Source organism: Cyprinodon tularosa, unplaced genomic scaffold (assembly GCF_016077235.1).
Source record: "Cyprinodon tularosa strain WSP-4 unplaced genomic scaffold, ASM1607723v1 ctg491, whole genome shotgun sequence".
Classification (NCBI taxonomy): Eukaryota; Metazoa; Chordata; class Actinopteri; order Cyprinodontiformes; family Cyprinodontidae; genus Cyprinodon; species Cyprinodon tularosa.
The window spans coordinates 380,767-396,793 of NW_024039220.1; the positions used below are offsets into that span (position 1 = coordinate 380,767).

Sequence of the window (16,027 nt, forward strand, 5' to 3'; positions counted from 1 at the left end):
TACAAAAGACAACATAATAGACGGAAATCAGTAGTTTTATATGCAATGAACAAAATAAATCCTCTATAGATGTATATCAAATATGCAGTTAAATATTTTGAGTCTGGGAAATAGCGCCTTGGGATAAAACTTGAGCAGCCTTTTCCCCATCATGGTTAAAAATGTGTGTTGACATGGCTCAGCTGCTGCTCCTTTTATTGTCTGACTGAAAGATATTTGGTATTCATATCTGCAGGATCTTCAATCACAAACTGTTTGCTAGCTAAATATTTCAGTCTCTGCCTGTTGACACCATAAATAAAGTGTGAAACTTCAATGTCTTTTTCCTCATTTATTAATAAAGAGGCACAAAGTAAAGCTTTATTGCAGAAAACAATTCATTGTTTCTTAAATAAATAACACATTGTATTTCCTTACACCCAGCATTTAAATTACCCCTTGCTACGATTTACCACTGTAACGAAATTCATTCCCCTGTACCAGACAACAAGTGTTGCCCCAGTTTAAATTAAACAGTTCTTTTAAAACTCAGTTTATACATGAGTTTAGTGCAATGATAAAACAGCAGATTTTCTCCTTAGGATTAAAAAACTGCAGAATATGCTGATCTACACTTAATCTTTTTAATTAGTACACATTTTTTGCGTCAATTCTAAATAAGCAATATCTTTGAGTCATTTGTAATGCATTATATGCAAAAAGCAGCAGATGTAAAACATGTTGTATGTCTAGGGGGAAACTCATTCCCTCCAAAATTGTGCGTGCACAGCCCTGTTGGTTCTTCTAAAGGTTCTGTTTGAAATATATGTCTTAAGTTATAGAAGACTGAGGTTATGTGATGCGTAACAGATAAGTTGCAACAATCAGGCCAAGGAGGCCATCTAGTGGTCAGATGAAGACACATACAATCTGTTTCCAGCAGTGCTTATGACTGATGGAGTCTCTTGGCAACATTCCTCTTTTTTTGTCTAATATGTAACAGTTTAAGTAAACACTATGGAAACAATCAGTCCTGCAAAAATAAAGCACTTAGATAAATAGTCTTCTCTATTCTAATCCTACATGAGGTGATTCAACACTTTCTGGTCCAGTTCGAAGAAAACCAGTGAGGACCTCATAGGTGAAAAATACCACCATGTTCACTGGGAATGCACGCAGACAGTTAATGCCCAAGCTCCTGAAGAAGACCGCAGCTCCCTCTGTTCTCCCCGTCTCCACGATGCAGTGGAAGAAACCCTTGTACCGCTTTGGCCCTTTCACCCCGTCCATTTGCAGACGGGCTTTTATGACATCCATGGGCGTTCCGACGGTCCATCCAGCCATTCCTGCCACTCCGCCAGCCAGAAGCACACCACTCCAGTCTAAGGGAAACCAATAACACCATGCATGTTATTACATTTGATTATGGAAATTCTAAGAATCCAAACGTGGACAATAGCCCCAAATATACAGGTTGGAAGAGTCTGCCTTCACTCACGTAATTTCTTATTGCTGCCACCTGACATCCACTCAGAGACTGTTGCATAAGTCAAAAAGTAGGTGGCATAAGATGGGCCATCTCTTAACATGAGTGGCAGAGCTCCTCTGTAGAGGCCCTTTATCCCCTCTTCTTTTATAATGCTTAGCAGACAGTGAACTGGTCCGTGGTACTTTGGCCTGAGCATCCTGGACTCCGTCTGGCACTGTAGACGTACTTTCACTATGTCACCGGGTGACATCACTGACGTCTGTGGGATAAAGTTAAGCAGAGCCAAATGAGGCTAAACTAATTTAACTCATCTAAGGATCACTAAAAGTAGATTGAAAATACAAAAGATGTTACTTTTACCTGAGCGACACCTCCAGCCAGTCCAGCCAAGAAAATTTCCAGTTTGGTGTTTGGGCTCCAATCGGCGCCTCTAGCCTGCTTCATGCATTGCAGACAATTCCTGTAGGTGCCAAACACTACTGAGGATGTCATGGAGACTGTGGTGAGCGGAAGAGACATGCCTTTGAAGAAGCCGTGCGCCTGATCAAACAAAAGACAGAAAAGCCTTTTTGAATAAATACATTGAAAGCTAAATATTCTTTAGATATAAATCAGGACTCTGGCTAATTAATCAAATTCATCAATTTCCATTAGAAAAAAACTTGCTGGTAAGAGTTAAGGATCCTCTTAAACGTTTACACGTTTGGCTGTATTTAGACTAGGGCTGAAACTATTAAATGGATTAATCATTATTAACTGATTAATGAAATAATCGTAAACTAATCTAGTAATCGATTAATCGTTAACTGGAGTATAGAGACTGTAAAACAGGACTTTAGTGGACAAAGCAACCCCCCTTAAAGCAGCAATTATATTAAAATTGTAAAAAGAATATACAAAAATTTCACATTTAAGATAAAAAAATGTTTTCATCTATCAATATGCTCTATGCAGAACTCCTCAAGTGGAAATGTTTTAGTTTCACTTGGTTTATTATTATTATAAAACTCTTCTTTAAGGACCCTTTGGCTATCCAATTATTAATTGATTAACTAAAGAAAAAATCAATAGATTAATCGATTTGCAAAATAATCATTAGTTGCAGCCCTAATTTAGACTATCCAACATCTTTCATTTTAGCCCACCTTAGATTACCAAAATAATTTCTATTTTCCCCAATATAAAAATATTTCTATACATCACATTGAGCGCTGTAGATGCATTTTATTTCATTTTCTAATTAAATTACTTTGGTCAAACATGTTGGCTAACTTTTTGCAAGCTTCCCAAACAATCCAAACAGCACCACTGTTATCTAATTAGGTTTTTTTTTAGCAATCTTGCTCAAACACACCTGATATTTGATTGAAGCATCTTCCATGTGCTATGTTTCTTGTACCCATTGCTTTCCTTATATTCTGGTGGCCTTCTGAGCCTATCCTTAATTTTTCCTCCTCTAGATATACCAGTGATCAACAGGCTACTTTTTTATTCACTAAACAGAATTTAGAAACCTTTAGGCATATTTGTATAAATGTCAGGAGATTGAAGTAGGCTTTTCTTATTATTAAGGGTCCATGGGTTATATCCTTAAGTTCCTTAGAGGTAAAAAGACAGTTGCATTTGCCACTAAGCCTTACTGCAGGTTTTCACCCATGCTCTCTCAGGACCCTAGCGACAGCTGTTGCTAGTTTTCTCTTCATTCCAGTCTCTTTAAAGTTATGAATAATGCTGCAATTTTTCTAGGAATATTCAGTACCTTGGAAATATTTTCTATTTCTTCCCCCTCTCTTTGAACGTTTTGGATATTCCATGCACTAACATGCTTCCATCAATCACCTGTATGAAGGGTTTTACCTTTAGCAACCTGAATCAGAGAAGGAAGTGCCTGAGGTTACAACGGATTATGTAATGTGTGCTTTTATGAAGGAACCTGTGAATAATATTGAAACTTTAGTTTTGGATTTGGATATAAAACTTGGAATGGAAAATGTATTTTAGATGTTGATATTTTTCAATATAAACTTTTTATCTTGTTTAAATGTGTTCATTGCAAAGAAATTGGCAAAGTTCAGATTGCCCCTCATGCCAAATTTTGCAGTGAATTCGGGGGGCAAATGTAACAGTTAATAGTGCTGCACCAATGCCATTTTTTGGCCCCGATACCGATACCTGGCTGTGCAGTATTGGCCAATACGATACCATCTGTTTGAAATTGATGTGTGTGTATATATGAAGAACTGCATACTAATTGGATGTTAAATAATTGCCATCATGGCTTTTTCAAGCTGCTGCCTACCTTTGTGAAGCAGAAAAATTACTAATACAAAGTAAATCCAGTTGAACTTTTTATTGCTGTGACACCATCCTGGAGAGAAATATCAGCTGTGCTGCTGCCATCAACACCTTTGTTTACAGATGTTGGAGATCGGCCTGTTTTTCCAGTGTAGTCCTGTTTCTCTGACCGTGACTGGCTGGATGTGCTCTCTTCATCCTCTGACATGGGAGCTGGCTCGGAGCTCGTCTGCCTGGCTGTGTGTTTCCTGGAGGGGGCCGCCTTTTGCAGTTGCTTTTTGTATCTCTGCTTCTGTCTCCTTAAACCCAGTCGGCCTCAGCAGATGGCCGCTCACACTGAGTGTGGTTCTACTGGAGGTTTCTTCTGTTAAAAGGGAGTTTTTCTCTCCACTGTCACTACAAGCATGCTCAGCGGGAGGGATTGCATCCAAGTCAATGAGTCGATGAAATCAACTGCTTTTCCCTAGATAGAAAACTTTGAATCAATTTTACTGTGTGATCTGGTGAACTGTAAAGTGCCTTGAGATGACGTGTTGTGAATTGGCACTTTATAAATAAACTGAATTGAATTGCCTACCTGGAATGGGTGACAATAGTTGAATAAACTTTTGACTCTAAAAATGGTATCAGTTCCCTATTTGTTGGTACTCGCCGATACCGATACCATTTTAGTGCTGGATTAGGGCGCTGCCGATACTAGTATCGGTATCGATGCAACGGTTAACATGAAATAATCCCAACCATAATTAAATAGGATCATGTTCGACATTTATGTTTGCATTTCTTGTTTAAAACAGTAAAACTATATTAAATCTCATAACAACACACAACCTTAAAACCAATGCCATCATCAGCTCTTTCAAGATTGTTGCTTGTAGTATTCTATAGCTTCCATCATCTGTACTCACCCCTTCTTTTGATAATGTCTCCAATGCACATTGATACAGTCCAGTGAACTGTTTCTGCGTTTGGATTCTGACCTAAAAGAAGAAGAAGAACATGATAAGGTCAAAGGTGTCAAGTAACGAATGACAAATACTTTGTTACTGTAGTTAAGTACACTTTTAAGGTATCTATGCTTTACTCCCTTACTTATTTTACTTCCTACTTTTGACTTCTACTCATTACATTTTCACACAAGTATCTGTACTTTCTATTCCTTACATTTTTAAAACAAACGTTACTCATTCCTCTTGGCTTCGGTTTAATGTTTATAAATATTTATTTCATGTCATGTGCTCCATCCAATGCAGATTATTGGCACCATCAACATCTAGGTAAGACTTGTGTTATTGAAAGAGTCCTATAACGCAAACACTCATTGGTTAGCTAAAGGAAATCATCAGAAGCAAGCAGGTGTTCTTCAAACTGCAAACACAAATTGTCTATGCCAGAGGTCTTCAACGTTTTCCAGGCCAAGGTGAGATGAAGCGGGGACCCCCTAATTATATAAACTGGTCCTATAGGACTATTACAGATGGAGTAATGTAACGAAAGTACACAATTTCACCCTGGGATTATTAAAGTATTTCTGATTCCTGGTTGATGGGACAGGTGTTGTGAATGAAACGGTGCCCAGCTTGAAAGAGCTCCTGTGTGTCGCTGAATGTCTGCATTGAAGACTGAAAGACATCTTCTGCCTCCATCCATCTGTTTACAGAAAATGTGTTGAATTCATCCTAATGTTGAAATGTACGAAAGGTCAGGTACAGGTGAGAGCGTATCAGGAGATAGAGATGGAGACCAACAAGACCTCCCTCATCCTTAGCCCTAAGGATTTTATATATAGTCGAAAAATTCAGCTTTCAGTTCATATAGTGGCATCTGGCTATTTTTTTTAAAGGTTACTTTATACTTTTAAACTTTAAGTAGTTTTTGGAGCACATACTTTTTCACTTTTAATTGAGTGAAGAGGTCAAGTTGATACTTCAACTTTTACCAGAGTGTTTTTAAACTGCAGTATCTATACTTCTACTTAAGTAACAAATGTGTGTACTTTTGACACCACTGGATAAGGTAACACCTAGAAGTAAGGCACATCCAGGACAGATTGTGGTTACTGTACCTTCACAGTGTCCAGAGGGAAGCCCACTGCAACTCCACATGCCCCTGTTGGTTTGCATCAAGGACAGCAGACAATGATGAGCAAGGTCTTGTTTTACTATGTTAATCAGAACCATGTTAAACAGACAAACATGCATATGGATATAAACAAAAATATTTAAGCGACAAAACTTTGTTTTACATTTAGTGTGGCAGTTTTGCATTTAGTGTGGCTATAGGAGTGAGCTTTAAGAAAAGCAGCATTTGCTATTCTTAAATCAGTCTTTGCTACCTGAAGGCAAACATAACAAATGAGAATCAGCATCTTTTGGCGTTTCTCTTTATGTAACAAAGGAAACCCTGTGCTAGTTTTTAACTACTTTAAAATAGAAAGTAGGTAATTAAAGATAGAGGTTAAGTCATGATTAATCTGATCGTACCAAATGTCGTTACGTGGTTATCACATCATGCTCACAGCGGCTAGCTATTTAGCAACTACACCAATTAGATGTTAAGAACCAATGTGGTGAGTTTAGCTTTATCGATTACCTGCAACCGATCCGGACAAGAAATCCGCGATGTGCATCTTGTCAAACACAGACTGACTAAGCCATGTGTGCTCTGAAACTCTCGGTCAATAACCTTGACTATTTTACTGTTACGTGACAGCCGGTGTTGTGTAGCTTCAAGTTCCCCACGTCAAAATGTTGCCACCCCATTTGCGCTTCTACAGTGAGCATTACGGTCGCCATTCAATGAAATGATGCATTCAGGTGAACTCGTATATTAAGGAATCGAAATTGAAAAAATCCCCAATTCTAATCCAGTACTTTGCAAATTATAGTAACATTAGTGACTGTTTATTTATTTCTGTTGCCTTTTTTTGTAAGAAAGAAAAGTTGAGATTTCTACTTAAAAATGTAAATGAATGTTTTTGTTCATCCAATCTGAACTAATAGGGATATAGTTGTTCAAGTCTTTAGTGTTGAATTTTGTCTTTGTCCATCCATCCATCCATCCACACATACATACACAAATGTCTTTTTAAAATTTATAGAGTAAGACTTGATTAACAATCTGATCACATCTTCAGTTTTGAAAGTATTTCACTACATATATTCTAATTTAATATATGCAATTGAATGCACCACAGGTTCATAAGCTACTGTGTAGAAGCACAGTGGAAAGATGGCGGGACAAAACCAAAGCGATATAAAGTAGACCTTTTTAAGATACAACACCCGGCATTGAAACATCGCGGAATTAGTCGAATAAAGAGATTGTTGCTCTGACTTCACCCGAATATTACGGTCTAATCTGTTTTTCATTTTTTAGAAGTTTCAAAAATGTAGTTAAAGCTTATATGCGGTATATTCTTAGTCATTCGTGCTTCTGACATTATTGGATATTTTTTTATCATTCATTTTAAATACAAACCATACTTCCATCTTTGTAAAAATATGGTATTTAATTTGTTAGTAATTGATGTACCTTAAAACTATCACGCGCTCATATCTCTAGACACGTGAGCCTAAAAACAACAACGATTACGCCTCGCACTGGGTGTTGGTGTTTTCCTCTCGCTCTGATTGGTCAGAAACTTAAACCGGGAGCCGACGAGTCATCAGATCCGCCCATCTGGGGTTACTTCTTCCTGTGACGAAAGCTCTGTCACCGAGACAGTTCACACAGGCTGCCATAGCAGCACATCGGTTTTAACGGCCCTGGTGGTCAATGAGGGCTTTCCCTGCGCAAACATAGGATAAGCGAGCAGAAAACGTGCATTTTCTACTAACGTAGATTCTTTAAAACGAATCCTGAACCAGCTATAACCGGTTCCGTTAGCCAACTGCCGGTGTCAGCTAACGTTAGTTCGTTAGCTTTGATAAATACCCATAAATAACTACAAAGAAGGCGAAGAACATAAGCGTTGGATACAATATTTAAGGTTTTCTGAGCTCTTATTTCGTTAGCAACAACGTTAAACCTTAACAAGCTCAGGTACGACGATGGACTTTGTTGCAGGATGCATCGGAGGTAAGTTACAGCAGCTAGTATCCATCCTATCAGCTCCTGGTGGTCTATTTTTCACTAACTTGACAGTAAACACACGGGGTTGAGTAAAATAAATAGTTTTATACGGCTTCTGTGTGCTTTGTAGCGCACTGTTATAAAGTACTAAATTACTTTATAACCCCCGTCCTGATAAAAACTGTTAACCAACTGGGCTTCTATAAGCGGCAGTGTAATCAAAGCTTGATATAAAACAGCTGCGCAGCAAATAACCGTTACCCACACTTGTTTGGACTGAGGGGAACTGCAAAGAATGAAAGCACCAGTTCAACCCAAAATATAACGATAAGTACAGGTATAACTCAGATTTTTTCACATTTCTTCTTGCATGATTGTCTGAATGAGTGCACACCCACATCCACACCAATCCCCCTCCTGCTTTATTTACACTAACTGACACTAGAGGCCAAGTTATGGCAGTGTTGCCATTTAAAGTACACATGGTTATATGTAAACAATCTTTACTTTGAGATTTTTTTTCTTCAGAGTTTGGAAATGTTCCACCCTCAAATTTTTTATTGGTTATAAGGATGTCAGCATTCTGTTCTGAGTTGACTGTAGAGAGGACAAATGGGTCATGTGGCACATCAGGCGATTATGAGGATTAACCTGTTGTGTTTATTTACAGTGTGAGAGTGTGAGCCTGTCACTGTCAAAGTGTTCTCACGCTTGTTATTGGAAAGGAAAATCATGCACCATAAAACTGCACTATGGAAACCATAGTTAATCCAGTTCAGATTGTTTATTGGACTGTTAAAGTCATGACTATTTATTTTAAGACACTATGGTGTCCCATAAACTGCTACAATATACACCATGTTGATGCTTGTAGTTTGTCGTCAATTACAGAATATCAAAACCCATGCTGTACGCAGGGTTTTCCAAGCTATAATTGAATTTTAAGGTAGGAAAATTAAACTTTATTGTGTCTTTAACGATAAAAAGCAATTTGAATAGTTTTCATCTTTTTACATTGTTTCATATAGAGATTCCCTGATCTGATACACAGATTAAATATCTGCTCTGATGTTGACTAATTAGCTGGATTGGATATAGGACGAATGACACTAATACAGTAATTTCCTTTTTTTCAATACGTTCAGTTATCTAGTCACTTCAAATTTGTTTTCAGCAATGCTTACATTGCCACATTAAAAATGCGCAGCAGCAAGTGATGATTTTTATCTTTGTTAATTAGTTCACCTTAATTTTCTAACAAAATTCACGTCAAACCTGATGGCTTCACTCTTATGGCAAGGTGTGATTCATTCATTGAACAGGAAACTTGATCGTTCCATTGCTAATTTGAAGATATAACCCAGAAAACACACACATGATACACTGAGTTACATAACAATCAAATGCATATTAAATAAAGTTTATAAGGTGTTGAAACTCAGTGAGTTGGCGATGGGCAAAGATAGGCTTGGTCTTGCAGGACATGGCAGCATTGTCTAAAATTAAACCTCAAATGTTTTGAGGACTGCTTTGAAGAAGACTAACTGTAGAAAAAAGAAAACAGTAACTCTTGAGAGTGAAATCCGTATCGTTAATGCTGACAATGTTATATTGTTGTAATATATATATTTGTAGATGTGGTCATGCCCGCTTTGTGACACTCTATATCTTTAACATGTTAAAGTAGTTCAGCTGGATATTTTTTGAAAGATCAACTCAAAGTAATGCATTATTGTAAAGTGTGAAGAAAACAGTGTTTAAAGAGTGATTTTACTCCCTTAGAAGAGTTCTTCCTTGGAGAAAATGTTCACGAATTAGATTATCTCATCAGTTTACTGTGTAATATGTCTTTTATAGGTGCTGCTGGAGTCTTTGTTGGACACCCGTTTGACACAGTGAAGGTAAGAAGTACAGCATCATCATGTGTTCTTCTTTCTCTTTACACAATGCACACATTTTTATAAATTTTTTTATTTTTCGGTGTAACAATAAACATATACCGAACCGAAAACCGTGACCACGAAAACGTGAACCGAACCGAACCGTGGATTTTGTGAACCGTTCCATCCCTAATATATATATATATATATATATATATATATATATATGAACGCAATGTTAAATGGAGATCACGGCTCATGACTTTTTTTTTACCCTGTTACACTCGCTTCAGATAGTACGTAAGTGTGTTCAGAACACACCAAACAGTCTGTCTTATAAGCAGCATTTTATATTTTCCCGTACGAAATGTACCGTATTTTCCTTACTACAAGCCGTCACTTTTTCCCACGCTTTGAACCATGCGGCTTATAAGAAGGTGCAGTTTTTCCAAACCCACAGTGGAAATAAGGGGGTAATTTTCATTTAGCACAACTAGCTAGCTAGCAGCAGGCACGACAAAGAACAAATGTTTCAAATTGACACATTTTGACATTCATTTGCTGCATTAAAGCTGCCGAACCAATGAAGAGACTCTGCTCAACTCCTCAGAGCTGAAATAAAGAGCTGACGGAGCCCCATCTTTGAGTAGAAGCTCTTACTGCTGCGAGCCAACAAGCTAACAGGAGCTAGAATTCTTCTTCATCCCCACTCTAGGGGTGATATATAGAGCTTCCCCTACAGGTTTGGTGGGGGACAGTTAAGTAGATATCAGTGGCTTATAGCCTGATGTGGCTTATATATGTGCGTTTCCAGTTTTTTCAAAAAACGTAGTGGGCTCAGCTTAAAGTGAGGCGATCTCTATAGTCCGGAAACTATGGTAATCATACAAACACAAAATTATACCTGGTGGTACACATAAAAAAACAGAAATTTACTGTACATGTGAAAAAAACAAACTATGCTTTCTTCTTTTCTGCATCCCAATATTGGCAACCATTGCATGAAAGCAGAAGGTTTCAGCTGTGGCCATTTTCTTTTCAAACTCTGAATGCTAAATATAAAACTGTGTGACAGATGTTTTCCAGTGTCGTGAGTCATGTGCAAAGTTGGGCAAATCGCATTTATAATTTTGAATTACAGGGTCTTTCTTTTAAAAACAAAACAAAATATCTTACTCATGCAAATTGTGCTTAATGTACGGGAAATGTTTTGAGAACAGTGTGTTTTAGAAGATTCATGTTGAGAAGAGCAGGTATATATATGTATGTAGTCCAGCAGAACCTGTTCAAAGGATTGGTGCAGAGGTTAACTTGTCATCATTGTGCCTTAAGTACCAGTTTCTGTGTGTAAACAGTTGAAAAACTGTAATCAGCGAGACTCACTAAGAAGTTTTCTTATCCAGGTTAGACTCCAGGTCCAGAGTGTGGATAAGCCCCTGTATCGTGGAACCTTCCATTGTTTCCAGTCCATCGTGAGAATGGAGTCGGTATGTCTGTTTTAAATCAGTTTATATGTTCAATTCTCGAGTAAAATATAAAGCCCATCCCTTATTCAAGGAGAAATACAGAAAGGAAATCACGGTAATAATATAAACAATGTGCTGGTTTGCTTGTTTGACCAGAGAAAACATTTTTAATTTTAAGATCCATCTTATTATAGCCTTAAAAGCAGCTGAATTCCTTAAAAAAAATAAAATTTCAATCCAAAGTCAAGGGATGTTAGTGTTTTTGCAAGGTGCAGCAGCTGTTAGAGGAAAACTGACTCCTGTTTTTGAGGCGTCGTCAGGCAGAAGTAAAGAGAGGCTAGATGTTGACTACTGCCCCTGTTCTTTCCTGCAGGTGTCTGGTTTATATAAAGGCATCGGATCACCAATGATGGGCCTAACGTTCATCAATGCTATAGTGTTTGGTGTCCAGGGTAACGCCATGCGTCTGCTTGGACATGACACCCCCACAAACCAGTTCCTTGCCGGTGCTGCTGCAGGTGCTATACAGTGTGTGATCTGCTGCCCCATGGAGCTGGCTAAAACCCGCATGCAGATGCAGGGCACCGGGGAAAAGAAGTCTTCCCGGAGGCTGTACAAGAATTCCCTGGACTGTTTGGTACGCATCTACAAACGGGAAGGTTTGTGGGGTGTGAACAGAGGAATGCTCACAACCCTCGTCCGTGAAATGCCTGGCTTTGGCGTGTATTTCTTAGCCTATGACGTGTTGACACGCGGCATGGGCCAAGAGCCCGCTGAGCGCTACATGATCCCAAAGATGATGTTTGCCGGCGGTATGGCCGGCATTGCCTCATGGCTCTCCACCTATCCCGTTGACGTGATCAAATCTCGGCTGCAAGCAGACGGGGTGGGCGGAGTCAACCAGTACAGCAGCATTGCAGACTGCGTACGACAGAGTGTGAGGAAGGAGGGTTATATGGTGTTTACACGAGGCCTGACCTCCACGCTGCTAAGAGCCTTCCCTGTGAATGCAACCACTTTCGCTACCGTCAACCTGGTGCTGATGTACGCCCGCAGGGCGGAGGAGGGCCCCACAGACTGCGAGTCGGCTCAGCACGGCCACCACACACAGATACAGCAGCAGCCTTCCAGTCTGTAATGGCAGAGGTCTCCTCATCAGCCTTGGCACTTTAAAAATGCATGAACAGACGAATTAAACGTCATTAATGCTGCCTCACTCCATCTTACTATAGATGAACAATTCCCAGACGTAGGTCATGGAATTTCTTCTATAAATAAGCACTCTGTATGGGAGCGACTGTTTGCTGTATTTATTTTTAACTTATGTTTGTTATTTGATCTGCAAAATCCAGGGTTACAATCAGAATATTACCACTGATCCGTTTAGGTTCTTATATCTGGGAGATTTATAGCTTATATTCTTCTAAATATTAAACAGATGTTGTCTCTGGATAGTTTGTGTAGTTTAGACGCTGGAAAGTCTTATATCTAATGTATTTAACATATCTTGAAAATATGTGGTTTGCAATGTATCTATACCAATAGTTCTACTCTTTGTTTTTCTACTTTTTTCCTGCCTTATTGTGTGTTATTAATCTCCTGAAAAGGTGTTGCTCAAGTTTTACATGAACTTTATCCTCTGAACAGTCCAGAGAGAAACTGTAGCAGACAATAGTTGTACAGTTTAATTTAACCAAGACTGTTTACAGCTGTGGTATCATCATCATCATCATCATCATCATCATCACTGTACTGTTGGATCCACTGTAGCAAAAAACAGCTGGTATGAAGGCATTCATGCCGTAGATGCTGTTTTGTTTGTTTTGCTTTGTCTATTGTTCTGTACTGAAAGTTAAGTCTAGATATGAAATGTGGAGCAATATCCTTTGTCCTACTGTTTTTTTTTTTTTTTTTATTATTTTTTATTATATTAGGTTTACAGTTTAAAAGATTCACACATCATTACCTCAACAAAAATTGGCAACCCTGGTAAAGCTGTTTAGAGGCCTTGAATTACTTCTTTTTGAGGCTTGGAGAGACAGAGTTAACCTTGCTGTGGCTTCCTTTAATCTCCGAACTGTTGAGGTTTAATTTACTCCTTCACCATCCTGATAAGATCAACATGGCTCCTCCCATCTGTCTTGCGAACATTCCAGTTAGAAACATTTAATGTAATTAGAAATGGCAATTTCATTGTGCTCTTTTTCTTGATTTGAAGACCAGCAAAAACTATAGTATTATTTACCCAAAGTATGATAAAGGGAAAAACTAAATACATCTTAAGGCTTTTCATACAGCTTTATCAGGGGAACTAATTCATGTGCTTCTTGTTTTTATCTGTGAGAAGGTTTGCATCTTTTCTACAGTTTTTATCCATCTTCCCTTCATCTCTTAGGGCCTACCTGTCGCTACCATTTTTTAAAAATTTTATTTGGGTAAGGTGTGCTTGGACTGAAATGCACTGTTCAGATTCTGCTTTACATTGCATTTTGTGTTTAAGCCATAAACAGAATTGATTGTGTTGAAAGGTTTTGAGTTTTTTTTTTTTTTGTGGGGGGGGGGTTAAGGAATTGAAATTTCTGCTGTGATCCCTCATTGATGCTTTTGGCCCCTAAAAGATTCAAAAAGTGCTTTCTGTGGGTTTATTTTCAAACAATTGTGGTTTGCAAAGTGAGGAAATTCCAACTTGTAAAAACTATCATAATTAAGCACAGCATTTGACAAAAATATTCAAATCTTCAGAAATCTTCCTTTAATGGTTGCATGCTAATGTATAATTTTAATAAGTTAAACAAAAGGGTTTGAATGTTAAGTTATCCAAAACGTGATGTATTGTGTTTGTGTGCAATAATATAGCATAACCTGTATCTGAAAGGGATCAGAGCTTTAATCAGACTGCAGTTTTTTTGTCTCCCCCATTTGTGAATTGACTCTGTGTAGACTATTGCATGGTTTCTTAACCAGCTCAACACATTTCCTTAAAAAAAGGCAGGCCAATGTGTCTGCTTCTCCTCTGAGCTGTTAACTGTATAACTAATGGACAGTCTTGCACGCTGAAGAACTGCCTGAAGGCGTATGGTGTACCCAAAGTTAAAGCACTGCTGTCACTTGTTTCCAAAGCACTCCTGTTGGAGAGTAGAACGTCCCAGCTGCACTAAAACCTCAAAGATGTTGAATGTAAGTTACCTGTATTGACATGCAGGTGATCCTATAGATGGCAATGTAATTTTTTACATTATTTTGGGGGATTTCTGATCTCCGAGGTTCTGTTTAATACTCTGAAATGCTGCTGAAAATGCTTGTAATGAAAATGAAGAAAGTGGTTTCTTCTTATTTCCAGCTTTGTGACAATAACACAGAGCCAACCCAGCCAATGTGAACGATGCAATATGTACAGGATTCAAAAGTGAAATGTGAGATTTATTTTGAAGTGCTGTGTAAAGTTTTCCATGAATGTCTTTAGTTTAATTGGTTCTGGACAGTTGTAGACGTTTTCTTATGAACTGAAAACATATTTTTGTCATACAGAAAATGTTTCTGAGAATCTGTTAAAGAGGTGAATAAAATAAGTCATCAACCTCTGCCTTTTATTGCTGCATTGATTTTATTTTAATTATTTAATGAATTAGCTGCACTGGTAACCAGAGAGCTCTGAACAACAGGCCGCCTGCACACTGGAAAAGTATGGAGAATTTTTTTTTCAAATGATCATTTCTATTTTTTATTTTAGGTTAAAGAAAACTAGGTTCAATGTGCTGCAAAAGTTAAAGTAGCACGAGTAGGAAAAATATAATATAAAAAATATTAAACAATTAACTGACACTTTGAAGTTTAAATAACTGCTTTTTGCTAAATGATTGTAAATTTAATATAAAGAAGACACATTAGTAAAATGTGAAACTTGAAAGAATGTAGATGCATCTTGATTGCCCCCCAGTGGTTAGAAATTTGAATTGCAACACAATTTCTAAAATAATTGGCTAAATTTATCATGCATATTTTCAAGATATAATCAAACCTTCCTCACCCCATAATTGTGAACTTTACATACTTTTTAAATTTAATTTATGGATTAAATTTCAATTAAATTTAACTGAACTTAACAACAGTCTAAAATATATAATCATTAAGGGCACATTTATGTTGACTGAATACATATGTTGTTTGTGCCCTTAGGAGAATCGGTATTTTAGGGGAGTTAGAGCAGATGTTTACTGAGACTAAAGTTAATTTGAGAATGTTGATCTTTTTGCATAACTCCATCATCAAAAACAAAGAAAACTTCTTAATCACTTGCTCACTGCGGGACACTTTTCATCCACCTTTAAACATATTCTAATAACAAGCTCCCTCTCACAGCTTCTGACTGAGTCCTCTCTGGGATATCGAAGCCTTTTCATATCCTGCTTTGTATCTGAAGGTCACTTTTAAAAGCAGAATAGAAAGCAGTCATCTCTGGCATAAACATCTTTTTCAAAACAGTTCTCTGTCATTCTCAGAGTGCTGATCTGAATACAGAAGAGTGTAGAGTTTGCCTCACAGAGCATTTGTTTATTGCTCCTGAATACAAACACCATGCTGCAGATATATTTTCATCGCCTTATTAAACATTTATCATTTCAAGAAAGTATGAGTATTTTTCCATTTATGGTTGTAAAACTTACAGGAAAAAGCACATGCTATGTTGGTTGTTGGTCCGGAAGCAAAGCACTTCACCATATTGCCTGCTGATGGCGTCTGTGTGGCAGTGAGTCCCAGGGCAGCTGTGACTAGCTTGCCACCATCAGTGTGTGACCCTCACTACTGACTGTAGTGTAAAGTGCTTTGGAGACCCTTCACTTTAA

The 16,027-nt window shown here is 37.9% G+C and overlaps 2 protein-coding genes across 2 annotated transcripts; one reads left to right on the forward strand and one right to left on the reverse strand.

Moving 5' to 3' along the window:
* Nucleotides 1–318: 318 nt before the first annotated feature.
* slc25a47a (solute carrier family 25 member 47a) lies at nt 319–6,531 on the reverse strand. Its single transcript, XM_038302485.1, has 6 exons — nt 6,356–6,531; nt 5,829–5,872; nt 4,672–4,743; nt 1,829–2,008; nt 1,478–1,727; nt 319–1,361 (listed from the first exon to the last, which is right to left on the reverse strand). Exons 1-6 carry the CDS (start codon nt 6,390–6,392, stop codon nt 1,048–1,050), a joined length of 897 nt encoding a protein of 298 aa, XP_038158413.1. The 5' UTR covers nt 6,393–6,531; the 3' UTR covers nt 319–1,047.
* A 906-nt stretch (nt 6,532–7,437) lies between these two features.
* On the forward strand, nt 7,438–12,914 carry LOC119794776 (mitochondrial basic amino acids transporter-like). Its single transcript, XM_038302484.1, has 4 exons — nt 7,438–7,843; nt 9,695–9,738; nt 11,121–11,204; nt 11,557–12,914. The coding sequence occupies exons 1-4, from the start codon at nt 7,816–7,818 to the stop codon at nt 12,319–12,321; spliced, it is 921 nt and encodes a 306-aa protein (XP_038158412.1). The 5' UTR covers nt 7,438–7,815; the 3' UTR covers nt 12,322–12,914.
* Nucleotides 12,915–16,027: the final 3,113 nt, after the last annotated feature.